We start from the raw sequence: 19,838 nt of genomic DNA on the forward strand, positions 1-19,838 counted from the left end.
GTGAGGAAAAATGTGTTTATAAATGTGAATAAGCCCCTCATTTAATACAAGTTTAAATCACCCTCCTTTTCCCATTTTTTTTAACAAAAATAAACATATGTGGTATCATCGCGTGGGTAAATGTCAGAACTATTAAAATGTAACATTAATTAAACCGCACGGTCAATAGCGTAAGTGTAAAAAAAAAAAAGTCCTGAATTGTGTCTTTTTTCTTCACATATCAGAAAAAAATTTATAAAAGCGATCAAAAAGTCCAATCAATACAAAAATGGTACCGATAAAAACTTAAGATTACGGCGCAAAAAATGAGTCCTCATACCGGCCCGTATGTGGAAAAATAAAAAAGTTATAGGTCAGAAGATGAGAATTTTTAACATATAAATTTTCCTGCATGTAGTTATGATTTTTTCCAGAAGTGCGACAAAATCAAACCTATATAAGTAGGGTATCATTTTAATTGTATGGACCTACAGAATAAAGATAAGGTGTAATTTTTACCGAAAAAATGCACTGCGCAGAAGCGGAAGACCCCAAAAGTTACAAAATTGCACTTTTTTTTTCCAATTTTGTAGCACAATGAATTTTTTTCCGTTTCCCGTGGATTTTTTGGTAAAATGACTAATGTCACTGCAAAGTAGAATTGGTGGCGCAAAAAATAAGCCATCATATGGAATTTTATGTGCAAAATTGAAAGCGTTATGATTTTTCGAAGGTGATGAGGAAAAAATGGAAATGCAAAAACGGAAAACCCCCGGGTCTTTAAGGGGTTAAAAGTAGTAAAAAAAACAAAACCAAAGCCTATATATAGTGGTTATACAAAATAATGATAAGGTTTCATTGTTACAGGAAAAAAACACTGCGTAGAAACGAAAGCCTTCAAAAGTTGCAAAATGGAATTTTTTATTCAGTTTTGCCCAACAAATAATTTTTTTCTGGTTTTACCGTAGATTTTGTGGTAAAATGAGAGATGTCATTACAAAGTACAATTAGTGGTGCAAAAAACAAACAAAAAACAAGCCCTCATATGGAAAGCGTTATGATTATTAGAGGGGAGGAGGAAAAAACGAAAGTGCAAAAATGATAAAGGTTAAAGGTCCTTAAGGGGTTAACATATGACTTTTTTTCAAGTCTATATAAATATATACGTCAAACGGAAACAAAAATACAGTGGGAAACAAAAGCGCAGTGTGCACACAGCCATATGAGCGGGTGTACAGCGAGTTTCACAGCAGAACCCATTGAAGTCAATCTGATTTGCCGCTGCTCAAACCCGCAGTAGAACCGCCTGTGTGAACGTGCACAGAAGCACTTCGTATCCACTATCACAGCTCTACTGCCATCTGCAGACAAAACGGAGGTAGAACACCCCCACCAGAAGACGTTAAAATAAAGCATCAGTACGCATGCGCCTACTCCCAACTTGCACTGCTCTAAGACTACAATTCCCAGAATACCGTCGAAGTCGAATCGAGTATAGTCACATGGTCATGACATCATCAGACGTCCTTTAGCTGGCTAGGAAATAGCATCTACCCTGCTCTAATACTACAATTCCCAGAATACCGTTCACGGAACCGGAAGTCGGATCGATTTGAAAACTAGACAGTTGATAGTTACGACTCGAAATGTCTTATGGTCTGGACGGGACCGTTAACCGGAGAAGCCGTTTATGAGGGTGAGTTGAGGGGTGGGTGCCATAGGCGGGGAGGCTGAGAGTAGAAGGAGGCAAGGGGGTAGTCACGTGATCCTGCGGGGGCCACACTGTGACGTCGGAGGGCCCCGGCCTGTCATATGCTGGACGCTAGGCCTCACTGCTGTCCACGTGACCCGGTATGGCGGCTCTGCCGTATACATGTGTAGTTTTCTTATGTAAGTGTATGTGTGTTTTTGAGAAAGTTGGGTGAGTAGCCATTGCCGTAGTCACCCAGCTTTTTAAGGTTCTTCTTACACTCCCCCCCCCCCCCCATTGTTGCCCATAGCTACCAATCAGAGCTCAGCTTTCATTGTTATCACGGTAGTAAGCTATGCTTTAATTGGTTACTATGGGCAACAGAGAGCCTTACCAACACAGCTTTGATAAAGCCAAAATGGCGGCGGACCTAAGTATGAGTAGAAGTGGACGTCACGATATGGATGGCGACGTGCTGCTTTACGGTAGAACAGTGTTGTGTCAGAGATGCTGAAGGGTGACTTATATAACCCGCCAAAAGTGACATCACTGAGAGGTCATGTGATCCTTCTGGGCCACTTCAATCACCCTGTGCCATTTAATTCCCCCCCCCCCCCCCCCCCGTGCCATTTCTATTTCATACCCTCACCCCTTATCACCCCCCCCTGTGCCACATCATCCCCCCCGTGCCATTTCTATTTCCAACCCCCACCCCTTATCACCCCCCCTGTGCCACATCATAACCCCCTCTGCTGATCTCCCCTTTTATCCCCCTGTACCGCATTACCCCCCCCCCCCCCCCGTGCCATTTCAATCCCCTCTTTATCACCCTCTGTGCCATTTCATTCCTCCCTGACACCTTCTGATCCCTCCCCTGTGCTTTTTTAATCATCCCCTGTGCCACATCATTCTCCCCCCCCCCCCCCGATATCCCCTGTGCCATTTCAATTTCAGCCCCTCCCCCCTTAAATGTGACGTCAGAGATACAAAAACTTGTGATATGTTGTAAAGCATGTATAACCAATAGGTTTTGCAATTGCTTTCATCAGAAACATTTCAGTATTTCATACTAAACAAGCCAGTCAATCAACTGCCCCCCCCTGCTTGGACACATACTAGTCCTGCTGTGTCCATGCATCATCACCTATGTCATGGACACACTTCCTTGATTGACAGCTGTGAGTGCAGGGCTCAGAGCTGGAGGAAAAATCCTCCCACTGTCATCTTGTGTCCCGCTACTGTCAGTGAGGACAACCTGGGAGTTGTAGTTTTGCTAATACTAGGGGAGATGTGAGCGGACAGGATACTGAGGGAGGGGGCGGAGACCTGCACAATGAGGCCACGCCCCCTCCCTTTCAGAATAATTCAGACTAGTGAGCCAAATTAAAAGTAAATAAATAAAGGTTATAGACACATAAAAATGAGATGTACATGGTCAGGATTAGGTACTGAGTGATTTATTAAAATAAAACCTTTTTTTGTTGGATCTGACGGGTACGCTTTAATCACCCCCTGTGGGGTCCCCTAGTGGGGTCTGCATTTCACACCACTACATGTGAAGTTATCAGTACCCTGAGCTGATAATACAATAAAGTATTTTCCGTTGTATAGAGAAGTTTTCCAGATGGTCATTCACAGGCTGTCTCTAGTGATTTCACCCTATTGCAGTGGTCTCCAACCTGCAGACCTCCAGATGTTGCAAATCTACAACTCCCAGCATGCCCGGACAGCCAATGGCTGTCCGGGCATGCTGGGAGTTGTAGTTTTGCAACATCTGTAGGTCCGCAGGTTGGAGACTACTGCCCTATTGTATGTGCACAACCAGATAAGACTGCCCAGTGCATTGTGTCACCTCCGTGGATAGGATGGCTTGTGACTGCCATACTCTGGCCCAATGCCCCATGGTATGAACACTTGATGTGGTTGGTGTCACCATTTACTTTTGTTACCAATCCAGGTCTCAGGCTCTGCTCTGTGTTGGGTTCTGTCCTTATGCACATTCACAATGAATGCCTCTCTGCCTGTTACCTGCTTAGAGAGCATTAAAGGGGTACTCCGGCGGAATTATTATTATTATTTTTTTTAATCAACTGGTGCCAGAAACTTAAACAGATTTGTAAATTACTTCTATTAAAAAAAATCTTAATCCTTCCAGTACTTATTAGCTGCTGAATACTACAGAGGAAATTCTTTTCTTTTTGGAACACAGAGCTCTCTGCTGACATCACGAGCACAGTGCTCTCTGCTGACCTCTGCTGTCCATTTTAGGAACTGTCCAGAGCAGCATATGTTTGCTATGGGGATTTTCTCCTGCTTTGGACAGTTCCTATAATTTTTAAGCAGAGAGCTCTGTGTTCCAAAAAGAAAAGAATTTCCTCTGTAGTATTCTGCAGCTAATAAGTACTGGAAGGATGAAGATTTTTATATAGAAGTAAATTACAAATTTGTTTAACTCTCTGGCACCAGTTGATTTAAAATTAATTTTTTAAAAATTTCCAGCGGAGTACTTATCCCCTATCTTCAGAACCGGGGATAGACAAATACGGTGCTTGTGTATCGCCAACGCTTCCACAGACAATGTATGAAGTGAGCGCAGACCCCACCCCATGCACAGGGACCACTCGTTATCAGTAAATTAACCCCTATCCTATAGACAGGGGATACATTTTAAAGTACAGGAGTACCCCTTTAAGCTGAGCATCACAGCATGGTTGTTCTTTTGCAGGTTTATGGTATAGGTGTAGAGGAATAAAAGGATTTTTCTGCAGTGTTAGGCTGGGTTCACACTACCTTTTTGCCATACTGTTTTCAATCCGTTTTTCTAAAGAAAACCGTATGGCAAAAAAAAACCGGATGGAACAGTATGGAAAAAAGTAAACCGCATGCGTTTTTAAACAGTATACTGTTTTTAAAAGTGCATACAGTTCCGTCAGTTTTTATAGAAAAAAAAACCATACGTTTTTGAAAATTTTGTCAATTTTTAATGGGAGGGGTCTTGGGTGGGGACTTTAGGATTCAAATGCGTATGTACAAAGTAAAAACGTATAAGTTTTTCCCGTATGGAACCGTATAAATGTGCGTTTCCCATTGATGTCCATGTTAAAAAAAAAAATGTATGTGGTTGCAGTACGTTTTTTAAACCGGAGTCAAAACAGTGGTTGACCACAATTTTGTATCCGGTTTAAAAACCGTACTGCAACCGCATACGTTTTTTTTAACATGGGCGTCAATGGGAAACGCACATGTATACGGTTCCATACGGGAAAAACGTATACGTTTTTACTTTGCACATGCGCATTTGAATCCTAAAGTCCCCACCCAAGACCCCTCCCATTAAAAATGGACAAAATTTTAAAAAACGTATGGGTTTTTTTCTATAAAAACTGACGGAACTGTATGCACTTTTAAAAACAGTATACTGTTTAAAAACGCATACGGTTTACTTTTTTCCATACTGTTCCATCCGTTTTTTTTGCCATACGGTTTTCTTTAGAAAAACGAATTGAAACCAGTATGGCAAAAACGTAGTGTGAACCCAGCCTTATTTCTTAACACCTCTAAACAGTGCCCCCTTGTGGAGACGGGTACACATGCTGATGCCTAGCTCTGTGTACGAGGTTTCCTGCTGTATGCTGTGACTATATGGGCACGCGTTTCTCAGGCGTTAGTAGCAGTGTGTATGTGCGGCTGCCAGGGATAGAGGGCTGGGTGGTTGTAGAATGAGCCGACGCTTGCCCTCGGTATAATCCCGTTTTCTGTCTTATTTTAGCAGGTCAGTAAAGGACGTCTGGTTTTCTGGTCTCTTGAAAAGGTAAGTGCCTGTATTTATTGCCATCGGGGTCTGTTTTCTCTTGTCACAATCTCCTTGAGTTTTATTGGAAGCTTTATAGTCCGATATACGACATACTCTAAAGATTCTCCGGTCAAAGCGGTCAACACCAAGAAGGGACAAAGTGTTCACACTGTTCAGTCACTACTTTAATTCATTGACTAGAACTACAACTCCCAGCATGCCATGACATCCTTTTGGTGTTTTATTCGGGAATTCTGACTAGGCGAGTAGTGTAGTTAGATAATGCATTTTTCCAAAAATGTTTTATGTTTAGACAGGGTTATGAATGCCTCGGACCCTGGTTTTCCAACCAGTGTGCCTCCAGCTGTTGCAAAACTACAACTCCCAGCATGCCCAGACAGCCGAAGGCTGTCTGGGCATGCTGGGATTTGTAGTTTTGCAACAGCTAGACGCACACTGGTTGGAAAACACTGGTCTAGTTGGGTTACTTAACCTCTTATGGTATCTGCCTTTACTCCTTCCCTGGTCTGGACCCTGTGGACAGGTTTCCCCCATGTATAATAAAGAAGCGTTGGCGATGCTAAGAAAGCGCAGTGCCAATCTGACTGGACATTGTAAAGTATGTCTTAATTGACCTCCACCTATAGAGAGAATGGCAGTCCATGTGTTCCCCTGGTGAATGGATTGCTAGTGCCCCTCTACATGACCACCACTTTATTAAAGGGGTACTCCAGTGGAAAACTTTTTTTAATTTTTTTTTTTAAATCAACTGGTGCCAGAAAGTTATACAGATTTGTAAATTACTTCTATTAAAAAATCTTAATCCTTCCAGTACTTTTTAGTAGGGATCGACCGATTATCGGTATGGCCGATATTATCGGCCGATAATCACGATTTTGGGCATTATCTGTATCGGCAATTACCTTGCCGATAAGCCGATAATGCCCCGCCCCCACCGCACCGCCCCCCGACCCGCCGCACCGCGACCGACCCACCGCGTCGCACCCCCCACCGTAGTCTTGGGCGGTATACCGGTATGGATTTTTGCCCATACCGCTATACCGGTCGGGCCCCTCCCCCACCCTCCGAGTCAATAAAAAAAAATAAAAGCGTACCCGTAATGGGGGTGGTCCGGGCCATCCATCCTTCCGTCCTGTAGTGTCCGGCGCCATTCCGGGTGAACCGGTCCGGGCTGTCCTTCTCCGGGGGTCATCTTCTCCATTCCGGGCAGGCTCCGGTCTAGTAACGCAGCATAGACGCCGCTATGCCGTGGCATCAGGTGCGTCGCTGCGCACGGGGGTCACTGCGCATCGGCGTCTATGCAGCGTACTAGGCCGGAGCCTGCCCGGAGTGGAGAAGATTACCGCCGGAGAAGAAGGACAGCCCGGACTGGTTCACCCTCCACCCGGAATGGCGCCGGACACTACAGGACGGAAGGATGGATGGCCCGGACCACCCTGACAGGTAGTGGAGAGAAGCGGGTGGTGGCGGCGGCCTATGGCACCGCAGAAGACACTGCAGTACATTGATTTAAAGCGCCCGCTTTAAATCAATGACCTGCAGCGGTGTCGAGGGGGGATATATAGCCGATAACTTATACCGGAATATCGGTATAAGTTATCGGCTATCGGCCCTAACCTCCACCGATTATCGGTATCGGCCCTAAAAAAACAGTATCGGTCGATCCCTACTTTTTAGGGGCTGTATACTACAGAGGAAATGCTTTTCTTTTTGGATTTCTCTTCTGTCACTACCACAGTGCTCTCTGCTGACCTTTGCTGTCCATTTTAGGAACTGTCCAGAGCAGTGTATGTTTGCTATTGTGATTTTCTCATCTGGACAGTTCCTAAAATGGACAGCAGGGGTCAGCAGAGAGCACTGTGGTTGTGACTAGAGATGAGCGAACTTACAGTAAATTTGATTTGTCACGAACTTCTCGGCTTGACGGTTGCTGACTTTTCCTGCATAAATTAGTTCAGCTTTCCGGTGCTCCGGTGGGCTGGAAAAGGTGGATACAGTCCTAGGAAAGAGTCTCCTAGGACTGTATCCACCTTTTCCAGCCCACGGGAGCACCTGAAAGCTGAACTCATTTATGCAGGAAAAGGCATCAACTGCTGAGCCGAGAAGTTTGTGACGAATCGAATTTACTGTAAGTTCACTCATCTCTAGTTGTGACAGAAGAGAAATCCAAAAAGAAAAGAACTTTCTCTGTAGTATATAGCCCCTAATAAGTACTGGAAGGATTAAACATTTTTAATAGAAGTAATTTAAAATCTGTTTACCTTTCTGGCACCAGTTGATTAAAAAAAAAAATAATTTCCACCGGAGTACCCCTTTAACTGACATGGGACTGATGGTTATAGCACTTGGCTGTCTTTGGTAGTGCCACAGTGAACAAATGGAGCGGTGGCTTAGCATGTTTGCTGCCACTTAAAAGGGCACTCCGCTTGAAAACAAATTTTCTTTAAATCAACTGGTGCCAGAAAGTTAAACAGACTCGTCAATTACTTCTATATAAAAATCTTAATCCTTCCTGTACTTATCAGCTGCTGTATGCTCCACAGGAAAAGAAAAAATCTGACCACAGTGCTCTCTACTGACACCTCTGTTCATGTCGGGAACTATCCAGAGCAGAAGAGGTTTGCTATGGGGCTTTGCTCCTGCTCTGAACAGTTTCTAAAATGGAGGTGTCAGCAGAGAGCACTGTGGTCAGATACAAGGGAAATCAAAAAAGAAAAGAACTTCCTGTGGAGCAAATAGCAGCCGATAAGTATTGGAAGTATTAATATTTTAAAATAGAAGTAATTTACAAATCTGTTTAACTTTCTGACACCAGTTGATTTTCCCCCAGTGGAGTATCCCTTTAAATCACAGAGGACTGGAGACCCCCATTTTCACTGGTCAGACCCCGACCGATCAAATGCTCATCACCTATCACACAAGGATTATGATAAATTTCGAGCAGGAAGGATGATCTGCACAAACAAGTGTACAGGAGGGTCACCAAAATTCTGCAGCCAATGGAACAAACTGTTGTTGCTTAAAAATAGTAAATTTGTCTTGGGCCGGGTTCACACTATTAGTGCTTTCGAGGCTCAAATGCATCAGCAGAATCTCCAAATTTGCTGCCGACGTAGCTGTGCTTGGATTGGCTCGGGCCCTCCTTAATTCCATGAATTTGATGACCTGAATCTAGTCGCCCAGTGACTATATTCAGGTCTTTTTCCGACCGTAAAACTGAAAGGTGTGGTCCGATGTGTTTTTTTAGTCCCAGCCAAAACTTAGATAATGACCTAAATGTAGTCGGTACAGGCCCCATCCAATTACCCAAATGTAGTCACTTGGTGACTATATTTGGGTCATTGGATGGGGCCTGTGCCAATACAAGCACAGATGAGTCTGCAAGCGATTTTGAGATTTTACCAACATATTTGTGCCTCGAAAGCACTAATCGAGATGTGAACGATTGCTTAACCCCTTAAGGACCCGGGGTTTTCGGTTTTTACATTTTCGTTTTTTCCTCCTTACCTTTAAAAAATCATACCTCTTTCAATTTTGCACCTAAAAATCCATATGATTGCTTATTTTTTGCGCCACCAATTCTACTGTGTAATGATGTCAGTCATTTTACCCAAAAATGTACGGCGAAACGGAAAAAAAATCATTGTGAGACTAAATTGAAAAAAAACGCCATTTTGTAAATTTTGGGGGCTTCAGTTTCTACGCAGTACATTTTTCGGTAAAAATGACACCTTATCTTTATTCTGTAGGTCCATACAGTTAAAATGATACCCTACTTATATAGGTTTGATTTTGTCGCACTTCTGGAAAAAATCATAACTATATGCAGGAAAATGTATACATTTAAAATTGTCATCTTCTGACTCCTATAACTTTTTTTATTCTTCTGCGTATCGGGCGGTATGAGGGCTCATTTTTTGCATCATGATCTGAAGTTTGCATTGATAGGACTTATTGATCGCTTTTTATAAAAAATTTTCATGATCTAAAAAGTGACCAAAAATCAGTGATCAATGATTCTGCCGCTTGACTGCTCATGCCTGGATCTCAGGCACTGAGCAGTCATTCGGCGATCGGACAGCATGGAAGAAAGTAGGGACCCTCTGGCTGTCCTGTAAGCTGTACAGGATGCCGCGATTTCATCGTGGCGATCCCCATCAGCTCCCTGAGCTAACCGGCATTAGTTTACTTTCACTTTAGACACGGCTTCTAAACTTCTAAAGGGTTAATAGCGTGCGGCACTGCCACGGGTCCCGCCCATTGTTAGAGGCCGTGGCCCCGCGTTATAGAACGGGAGCGGACTCATGACGTACCAGTACTTCATGAGTCCTTAAGGGGTTAAATTACCTGTCATGTTCTTGTTAAATTGTATAATCCTTCCAGTTCACTGCCCCCATCATGATAAACCACCCCCTGCCTTTATTATTATTATTTGTTAGTTTTCTACCTTGATATTGTTCTGTATTTTCTGCTCAGTCTCAGATTCACAGACTGGGAAGGGGCGTTCCCCAGCAGGCGTAACATCATCTGAAGCCATACAGGGGAGAACTTCCTCTCTCACTCTGCTACACACAGCCCAGATCAGTTCAGTGTGTGAGATGAGCTATGATTGGATAAGGTTGCACACACCTTAGCCAATCATAGCACACCTGTGCTCTGGACAAGTAGGGAGACACCTAGTGGCAGCTTTTTTTAAACACAAATAAAACATAGAAAACTTTATTATTTTTTTTAAACAAAGTACATTAGAAAGATTTTTTTATTTACTATAAGGAGTGCAATAGCAACAATTAGTTTTAACGACAGTACTCCGGCGCTAAGACATCTTATCCCCTATCCAAAGGATAGGGGATAAGATGCCTGATTGCGGGGGACCCTCGTGATCTTGCACGCAGCACCCTGTTAGAATCAGTCCCCGGAGCGTGTTCGCTCCGGGTCTGATTACTGGCGATCACGGGGGCGGGAGCAATGTGACCTCATGGCCCCACCCCCGTGTGACATCCATTCAATGCAAGCCTATGGTAGGGGGCGTGACAGCTGTCACAATGCTCCGGCCCCCGTGATCGCCAGTAATCAGACCCGGAGCAAACACGCTCCGGGGACTGATTCTAACTGGGTGCTGCGTGCAAGATCACGGGGGACCCCCGCAATCAGGCATCTTATCCCCTATCCTTTTGATAGGGGATAAGATGTCTTAGCGCCAGAGTACCCCTTTTAAAGTTACAGGTTGGTGTTTATGGTTGGTTACTGTTGTTTTTGCTCTGTGTAAACTTTGAGAAATGTATATAGTCACCCAACCCTGTTATTTGTTTCTCAGGTGAAGAGTAACCTTGTAAGAACCTGGATTTTTCTCTGTAGTTGTCACTAAGGCTCTGTGAGAAGCACTGAGAAGTCCTATTCTTTCTGCACTCTTTATGGTGTCTTTCTCACTCTTTTGTGTCTAACTTGCTATTCAAGACCACTATGAGCTCTGTAAGTATTATCATTGGTGTCTGAATATGTTGCTGGAGTGAGTGGGGGGGGAGAGGGGAGATGAACAGTAAACAAAATCTGTATGGCTGAGTTCACACTGCATTTTTGTTTCCGTCTAATGTATACGTTTACATGTGAAAAGGAAAAATAAAGTATACGTTAACGGATGCTGCTGTTTGCCATACTGCAGAATCTGTTTCCCTTTGATTTATAGAATACGTAATTTTTTGTAAAATTGCAACTGTATAATTTTTTTTTCTCGTAGACAATAGCTTAGGCTGCTTTCACACTATAAAATTCAGCCGTTTTAAAGATCCGTTTGATGTTCCGTTATGAAAACCCGGAAAATCGGCCATTAAACGTCCGTTAGAAAATCCCATACTAGTCTATGGGATATTTACATTATCCGTTTTAATCCATTATAGTCCGTTATTAACAACGGACGTTATTTTGTGACAGAAGAATGAACAGAAGAAATAGTACATGCACTATTTTTCCCATTAATATCTTCCGTCACAAAATAACGTCCATTATTAATAACGGACTATAATGGATTAAAACGGATAATGTAAAAATCCCATAGACTAGAATGGGATTTTCTAACGGACGTTTAATGGCCGATTTTCCGGGTTTTCATAACGGAACATCAAACGGATCTTTAAAATGGCTGAATTTTATAGTGTTAAAACAGCCTTAGTTAACTATGTTTTAGTATAAAGCAAAATGAAACGTACTGTAACGAAAACAGTGAAACGGAAACCAAAACACAGTGTGAACCCAGCCTAAACTCTAGTGTCCTCCTCTCCAAACTTTTTCAAATTACAAAGCCTATGGGGTCGGCTGGTGGAGGAACTCTGATATCACCAGTGCATGGGAGCTTGTCTGTTATCAAACCCATCAGTTCTTCTAGTTGATACTGTGCTGCACAGAAGGTTGGTACATAAAATTAGGATGCTAGGACTGTGTGTATGGAGGATATATGTAAATGATTAGCAACTGGCTCAGTGATAGGAAGCAGAGCGTGGGGATCAATGGAACTTACTCTGGTAAATGTAAGGTTATGCCGTAAAAACAAAATGTAGAATTATGTGTTATTAATAAGACATTAGGTAAAACTACTACTGAAAATGACTTCGGACAGTGAACTGAACTTTAGTGGTCAGTGCCAGGCAGCAGTGCCAAGGCTAACAAAGTCATGGGATGTATTTAGAGGCATGTGACAGGAACATAGTTTTTCCTCTGTATAAATCACTAGTCAGACCACATATGGAGTATTGTGTACAATTTTGGGCCCCTGTATATAAGAAGGACATGGCTGAACTGGAGAGGGTGCAGAGGAGGGCGACAAAGATAATAATGGTATGGAAGGATTACAGGACCAAGACTGGTTATCAAGCTTGGGGTTATTTAGTTTGGAGAAAAGACGTCTTAGGGGCGATCTGATCACAGTGTACAAATATATGAATGGACAGTACAGAGATCTCTCTAGTGATCTTTTTATACCTAGGCCGGTAACCATGACAAGGGGGCATCCTCTGCATCTAGAGGATAGAAGGCTTTACCATCATCACAAACGGGGGATTCTTTACTGTAAGAGCAATGAGACTATGGAACTCTCTGCCACATGATGTTTTGATGTCTGACTCAAAAAAACAAGGGGAGCCTGGATGTTTTTCTTGAAAAATATAACCTTACCAGTTATGGATACTAGATTTGGGTTGATGGAATGTTGATCCAGGGATTTATTCTGATGCCATATTTGAGTCGTAAAGGAATTTTTCCTCTGTCATGGGGCAATTGGCTTCAGCCTCATGGGGGTTTTGCCTTCCTCTAGATCAACACTTAAGGGTCTTAGGGTGAACACTCTAGACTCTACAAACTATGTTACTATGCCACGTTCCCTGGTACGGTTAGCTCTCTGCTCTTGGCCACTGTATTTGACACCTATTTATCCCAACAGGACAGCCAAGAGGGGGGACATCTTGTGGTGGTTTGTCTTACTTAACAAAAGAGGAATCCTTTCTGAGTCTTCAGGGGATGGTGGCTGGAATTCCAAACGGACAACGCACCTCACATTGACAATTCCTCTCTGTATTGGGAAACTACTAAGGCGGTACTTAGGGGAAAAATTATGTCTTCTAGTACCTCAGTCAAAAGGAAAACTCTGGCGGGTCATGCAAAGGCCCGCACAGCCTTAGCGGAAGCTTACTCACTAGTGGCAGGCAGCAAAATCCTCGTATGAACTCTCCAAGCCTGACAAGGACCCTTTAGAATCTGGCTCCTATCACCCCATATCTCTGATCAACCAGGATGTTAAGTTACTATCTGAGATCCTAGCAGATCGTCTGGCTAGATTTTTACTTTCCCTTGTAGGTGACTATCAAGTAGGACTTATGAAGACTCGCTCGGCGGTCAGGAACATTAGGAGGGTACTGGCAGTCCTGGATGGTGTTCGGGGCCAGTCCCAGACAGCAACCCAACCCGCATTGTTCACTTTGGATGCTGAAAAAGCTTTTGACAATGTTCTATGGGACTGGCTAAGGCTGGTCCTGGCAAAGTTTGGGATTATAGTTTGATTTAGCTCCTTTATAGACTGTCTATATGGTGGTCTCATGGCTAGGGTACATACCCCAGGCCACCCCCCTCCAGTTAGCTAAAGGAATTTGTCAGGTGATTGAACCTCTGGCCCACTATTTGCTCTCTTCTGATCTCTATAGGGGTATACCCATGGGTACCCAGGAGGTCACATTATCCATGTTTGCCGATGATGTGTTACTTTACCTAACCAACCCCAAGGAGGCTGTCCCTAGAATTTTGAACGTTTTATCCTATGCCCTAAGCTTCACAGGCTACAGGGTCAATGCTGCCAAGAGCATGCTACTGCCTTTGAATGCGATTCCTCCCAGGTGGCTTCTTGATGCGAATGCCCTGGGGGTACAGTGGCCTCTTCTTCAATAATGTATCTAGGCATTCGCATAGGGAAGACTTCTGACAAGCTCTATTCCCTTAACTATACACCACTCTTTCAGTGTATTATGGCGGAGTTGAAGCGCTGGGAGCCTTTACTTTTCTTTCCTGGGTAGATGCCAGTTTCCCCCGATTGTTATACCCATTGCAAGCGCTTCCACTCCTCATTTGCCATGACGACATTAGACGCCTCAACGCAGCCTTTCAACGCTTCATATGGCAGAGCAAGCACCCGCCTATAGCTCTAAAGAAGCTCATGCTTAGCAAGGTTGAGGGGGAGTTAATTTCCCGAACATCAGGGGCTATAATTTAGCTTGTTTGTTTTGCCACGCGCATGATTGGCTGCACTCCTCTGATTACTTCTCCAATATAGCAGTGGTAACAGCGCTGGCCGCCCCTTGGTCTCTACCGGCACTGCTTCACACTTCATATGCTCAACTTACGGTGGGGATCAAGGGCTCAGTGCTACTGAGAGACATCATAGTGACCTGAAAGAAAGTGTGAAAAGTTTTTGGCCTTCCGTTTCTGGTATCCAAAAGAATGCCCTTGCCTGACCATCCAGAATTCCCACAGGGTAAATCTTCTCCATGGTTGCGACTGTGGCTTTCTAGAGGGGTTCAGACAGTGGGGCGACTGATTCATAGTGATGACAGTAGATGGCTCACTCCGGGAGAAATGCTCCGCATGTTCGACCTCCTCCTGTCACACGTTCTCTATGCCAATCAGGTACATGCCCTCTGTTCATCTAGATTGTGGAATCTGTTGAAAGAAGCCCCGAATCACATTTTAGATTACATTATAGGAAATGAACCCCAGAGAAGGTCAATCTCTGATCTGTACGTGGCCTTCCATAACCGTTTCCTAAAACTTTATCCTAAACATGTATTCTGGACATGGGAAAGATGGACAGGAGACAGAGACATTACTGACATAGTTTTGAGCGGATGGGCAGCTGTACGGAAATTTTTTATCAATGAGAGGTGGGGGGAGACATATTTCAAAGTCGCTCATGCTGCCTCATATGCCTTCAATATCTTGCCCTCGCATAACTTCCCGAATAGGATCACTCCTTGCCCTAAATGTAATACCCCACTTACAAACATGTATCGCGGGATCTGGGAGTGCTCACACTCAGCGATATAACTGGCATCTTATACAATTGGACATATGGGATCATTGGAAGGTGTGGGTCCCTTTTACACTACACTCGCTCCTATTTCACCAATGGCGCAGAGGGGAAGGGGAGGAAAGGTTTCCTAGGTTTATCCACATAATCCTTTTAGTTGCCATGCGTTGTCATTTGCTAAATGGCTAAATATCACCACTCCAGATTTGCCTATGCAGATTACCCAATTGAAATAGTTTCTAGTAGATCGCTTGGATGCCGAGAAACGTTCTGAAATGAGCACTAAGCGTTTTTTTTACAAAAATGGAAATCCTTTATTGTTACTCAGTTTGACTCTCAGGGGATTGTTGAGATTGTGTGACCATTTAGATACACCATTTGGTACAATGTGGAATCTCTGAGAGGTTCTCTAGGGGCGCTAAGACTATCGAATGCGTAATACTAAATACAGGCTGACCATTTCTTTTGAGCACTGTGGCTCTTGGTTCGGATCCAAGTTCGGAGTCAAGGGAGCACCCGCAAGTATTGAGTGAGGAGTCGCACTTTCTGCTTGTTCAGATGGTATAGGGTAAAGGGAGGTGGGTGATAAATCTGTCTCCTCATTGACAATACCTATCTTATTTTTTACTTGAAGATGTCAGTGTGAAGATGTCACTTTATTCTAGGATGCCTTAGTTCACTTTCATGTACATTGCGACGCTATGTTCTTTTCTACTTTCTGTTTGGAGGAAGGGTAGGGGGGAGTTATTATAGGGATAATGGTACCTGTCACGGATGAAGAAGCTTTATGCGCTCTTTACATTCTCTTTGATGCTGTGTTCTCTACCTATACTCTTATGCATCTTGTTCCACTGTATAATTTTGTTTTATATTTACTGTTTATTAAAAGTTGTTTAATAAAAATATATTTAAAAACCAAAAAAAAACACCCCGCAGGGAGGGAAGAAGGACTCTGGCTACTGCCAGGTCTACAGTCAGACTGTTTCGCGGAATCCCCGCTTCCTCTGGGCAGTGAAAGCGGGGATTCTGCAAAACAGTTTGTTGCCTGTAGACCCGGAAGCCGCATGCGTCTTTCTTTCTTCCCACTCATGCAATGCCCAATAGCTATATGAAGTTGAAGCAGGAGACAGGAGAGTGCCAGGAGCAGAAAAGGATTTTTTCTTTTTATACTCTCCGTAAATTCTCTCTCGTAGCCTTCATTGGGGGACACCTATACTGATGGGTATATGCTCTTACCACTAGGAGGCGCTGACACTAGCAGGATATACCCACCCACTGTAAGGGAGGTAATCAGTTTTGTCACAAAGCAGTAGGAGAAGCCAACAAAGAAATGTGTCCAAAGGACTCTAGAAAGAAATCCCGGAAGTAAAACCCAATAACGGAAAAAGAATATCCGGACAAATGCAGAAATGGTTGGGTGCGGTGTCCCCCAATAAAGGCTACGAAAAAGAGATTTTACGGTGAGTACAAAAAAAATCTCCTTTTCTCAGTCGCTCTTCATTGGAGGACACCTATACTTATGGTACGTGCCAAAGCAGTCCCCTAGTGTGGGAAGAACAACCAACAGTGAAAAGGGAATCAGTCCCGAGACCGAACCCACTGTGTCTGGGCTGACGAGAACCCTGCCCAGATATACAGTGAGGATCAAAAGTTTGGGCACCCCAGGTAAAAATTTGTATTAATGTGCATAAAGAAGCCAAGGAAAGATGGAAAAATCTCCAAAAGGCATCAAATTACAGATGAGACATTCTTGTAATATGTCAACCAAAAAATAGATTTTATTTCCTTCATTTACACTTTCAAAATAACAGAAAACAAAAAAATTGCATCTGCAAAAGTTTGGGTACCCTGCGGAGTTAATATCTTGTACTGCCCCCCTTTAGCAAATATCACAGCTTGTAAATGCTTTTTGTAGCCAGCCAAGAGTCTTTCAATTCTTGTTTGAGGTATCTTTGCCCATTCTTCCTTACAAAAGTCTTCCAGTTCTTTGAGATTTTTGGGCTGTCTGTCACGCACTGCTTTTAAGGTCTATCCATAGATTTTCAATTATGTTGAGGTCAGGAGATTGTGAAGCCATGGCAAAACCTTCAGTTTACGCCTCTTGATATAATCCACCGTGGATTTCGAGTTGTGTTTAGGATCATTATCCATTTATAGAAGCCATCCTCTCTTTAACTTCAGCTTTTTCACAGATGGCATCGTTAGCATCCAAAATGTCCCTGTGCCACTGGCTGCAATACAACCCCAAAGCATTATTGATCCACCCCCATGCTTAACAGTTGGACAGAGGTTCTTTTCATTAAATTCTGTTCCCCTTCTTCTCCAAACGTACCTTTGCTCATTCCGGCCAAAAAGTTCAATTTTAACCTAATCGGTCCACAGAACTTGTTTCCAAAATGCATCAGGCTTGTCTATATGTTCATTTGCAAAGTTCAAACGCTGATTTTTGTGGTGAGGACGTAGGAGAGGGTTTCTTCTGATGACTCTTCCATGAAGACCATATTTGTACAAGTATTTCTTTATAGTGGAATAGTGTACCACAACTCCAGTGTCTGCCAGATCTTTCTGGAGAGATTGTGCAGTCAAACGTGGGTTTTGAATTGTTTTTCTCACAATCCTGCGAGCTGTTCTGTCATTTTTCTTAGTCTTCCAGATCTTGCTTTAACTTCCACTGTTCCTGATGACTGCCATTTCTTAATTACATTCCGAACAGAGGATATTGACATCTGAAAATGTTTTTCTATCTTACGCTTTGTGAGCGTCAACTATTTTCAGTTTCAAATTTCTAGACAACTGCTTAGAAGAACCCATGGTTCTGATTGTTGGGGCAAGGTCAGAGGAGTCTGGGCATTTAAAACCTTTGAGATTGCCATCACCTGGTCTTCCCAGATGGTGATTGAGAACAATCCATGACACTGGCAGGTCTCAGCTTTTCAAAGGGGGCAGTGCATGCTATAAATTCTGCAGGGTGCCCAAACTTTTGCAGATGCCATTTTCTTGTTTTCTGTTATTTTGAAAGTGTAAATGATGGAAATAAAATCTAACTTTTGTTGACATATTATAAGAATGTCTTCTTTATGCACATTAATACAAATTTTTACCTGGGGTGCCCAAACTTTTGATCCCCACTGTAACAGAGGCCCAGAAACCGAGCTCCCGGAAGATCACCCTTCCATGGAGATGGACTGGGATGCCAATGGAAGGGACTGTCCGTGGCAGAGACTTTAAACCCCCGGTCCATATAGGGAGACAAGAAGAGTCGACTAGGAAGCCAGATGGGCTAGAACCATGGAGGTAGGAAATCAACTCCAAGGAACAATGAACCAGACAGAGGGCTAACCTGGCTGGAAAACAAAAATGGTAAAGGGAACAAAAAAGAACTCCATCCAGAGTCAACCGATTCAAGAGAACATGGCGAAAAAATGCCAGGGAGAGCAGCGAGCACAGAAGGCGGAGACCAGAAAACCACTGGAAAAAGGAAAAAAATACAAACTGTTTGGTGCAGAAGATCGATGATCTGAACATCTGCAGACCCAAAACCCCTATCCAGAGGCCCGCAATGAGCCCCAGGAGGCAAAACAGCTGGACAGGTGTAATCCGGACGACCAGAGTGCCCTTCATCTCAAGGAAATATGGACCCTGAAGGAGGAGACTGAAGGTAATAACAGCTAAAAAAGGAGCGGAATGCCCAGAAAAGGGGGTATCCCGGTGACAAACATCCGTGCCGAAACCAGAAGATGTGCTGAACTGAAAGACCTCCCCCATAAATGGGATCGTAGAGAATTCTGGGCAGGACCTCTACACATGCCCAAGACCTCAACCATCAGTAAGACCCAAAGAACCAGGAGGGCAGACCTAGAAAAGAAGGCACGCTACAGCATCCCAGAATAGTGTCCAAGACAAGGAGAACAACCGGTCTTGGACCCCAGCGGTCCCAAAGGGAACCCGGCTGAGACTCCCAGGTTCTGGACAGGAAGGTTACTCCAGAATACTGCGGTGTCAGTGTAGTGCAATTGACATAGTCAAGGGAAGAAGGAACACACCTTACTAGGCAGATTGTGCCGTGGGGGGAGGAGAGCAATGGCAGGATCCAAACGACAGACTGTGGCTATACCAGCTGTTGCCGAGCCACACCTGATTGCACAAACCCCTCCAATAGAGGAGAATGCCAAGGCTGCATGATCAGCAGTAGATAACCAAGAAACAGAAAGAGAGTAAGTCTGTCGCATGTGGGAGGAAGGGGAGGCATGGATAGAAACCCCGCTTCCCTGGGAGATCGGGGATGCTGAGGAGCCGTGGATTGTATCCCCGTCCCCCCATATAGGGTCCCTAGGACACGCTGGGGTACGACTTTGTACACCTCACACAGCAGTGGGGTACTGGAACTCCAGTCGCAGGTGCATCAGCCACGAGATGTGTGACCGGCAGTGTAGGAAACCATGCAGACCACTGTCTGGTTAACTGGTATGGGTCCATAGGAGACAACGGGTCACTCTGCCGTGTGATATGCGACAGGCGGCGTAGGAAACCATGCAGACAACTGTCTGGCTTACTGGTATGGGTCCTTAGTTAGACAAGGGATCACTCCATCGGACACCTTGCACTACCAGTGGAATACCGGAATGATAGCCGCAGACGTGACAGCTGTGAGGTGAGTGACAAGCAAGACTACTTTCCAGCATATCCATATCAAGTCCAATCCATGCACACGCAAGGACACTGCCACAGAGACCCTGCACTGGAAGCGACGCCAGGGAGAGCAGCGCACACCTGAGCAGAAGGCGAGCACA

At 44.0% G+C, this 19,838-nt stretch overlaps 1 protein-coding gene across 14 annotated transcripts in view; it reads left to right on the forward strand.

Moving 5' to 3' along the window:
* The first annotated feature begins 1,395 nt into the window (after positions 1-1,395).
* Positions 1,396-19,838, forward strand: part of RNF4 (ring finger protein 4) — a 30,445-nt gene continuing 12,002 nt past the window's right edge. Inside the window, exons 1-3 of one of the 14 annotated variants that reach the window (XM_056554971.1) lie at positions 1,396-1,675; positions 5,439-5,480; positions 10,801-10,815. In XM_056554971.1, the coding sequence (XP_056410946.1) occupies positions 1,670-1,675; positions 5,439-5,480; positions 10,801-10,815 (63 nt within the window). In that variant the 5' untranslated portion in view covers positions 1,396-1,669. The other 13 variants (XM_056554972.1, XM_056554975.1, XM_056554977.1 and 10 more) reach the window with 13 other exon arrangements.

The sequence above is a fragment of the Hyla sarda genome, chromosome 1, assembly GCF_029499605.1.
Source record: "Hyla sarda isolate aHylSar1 chromosome 1, aHylSar1.hap1, whole genome shotgun sequence".
NCBI lineage: Eukaryota > Metazoa > Chordata > Amphibia > Anura > Hylidae > Hyla > Hyla sarda.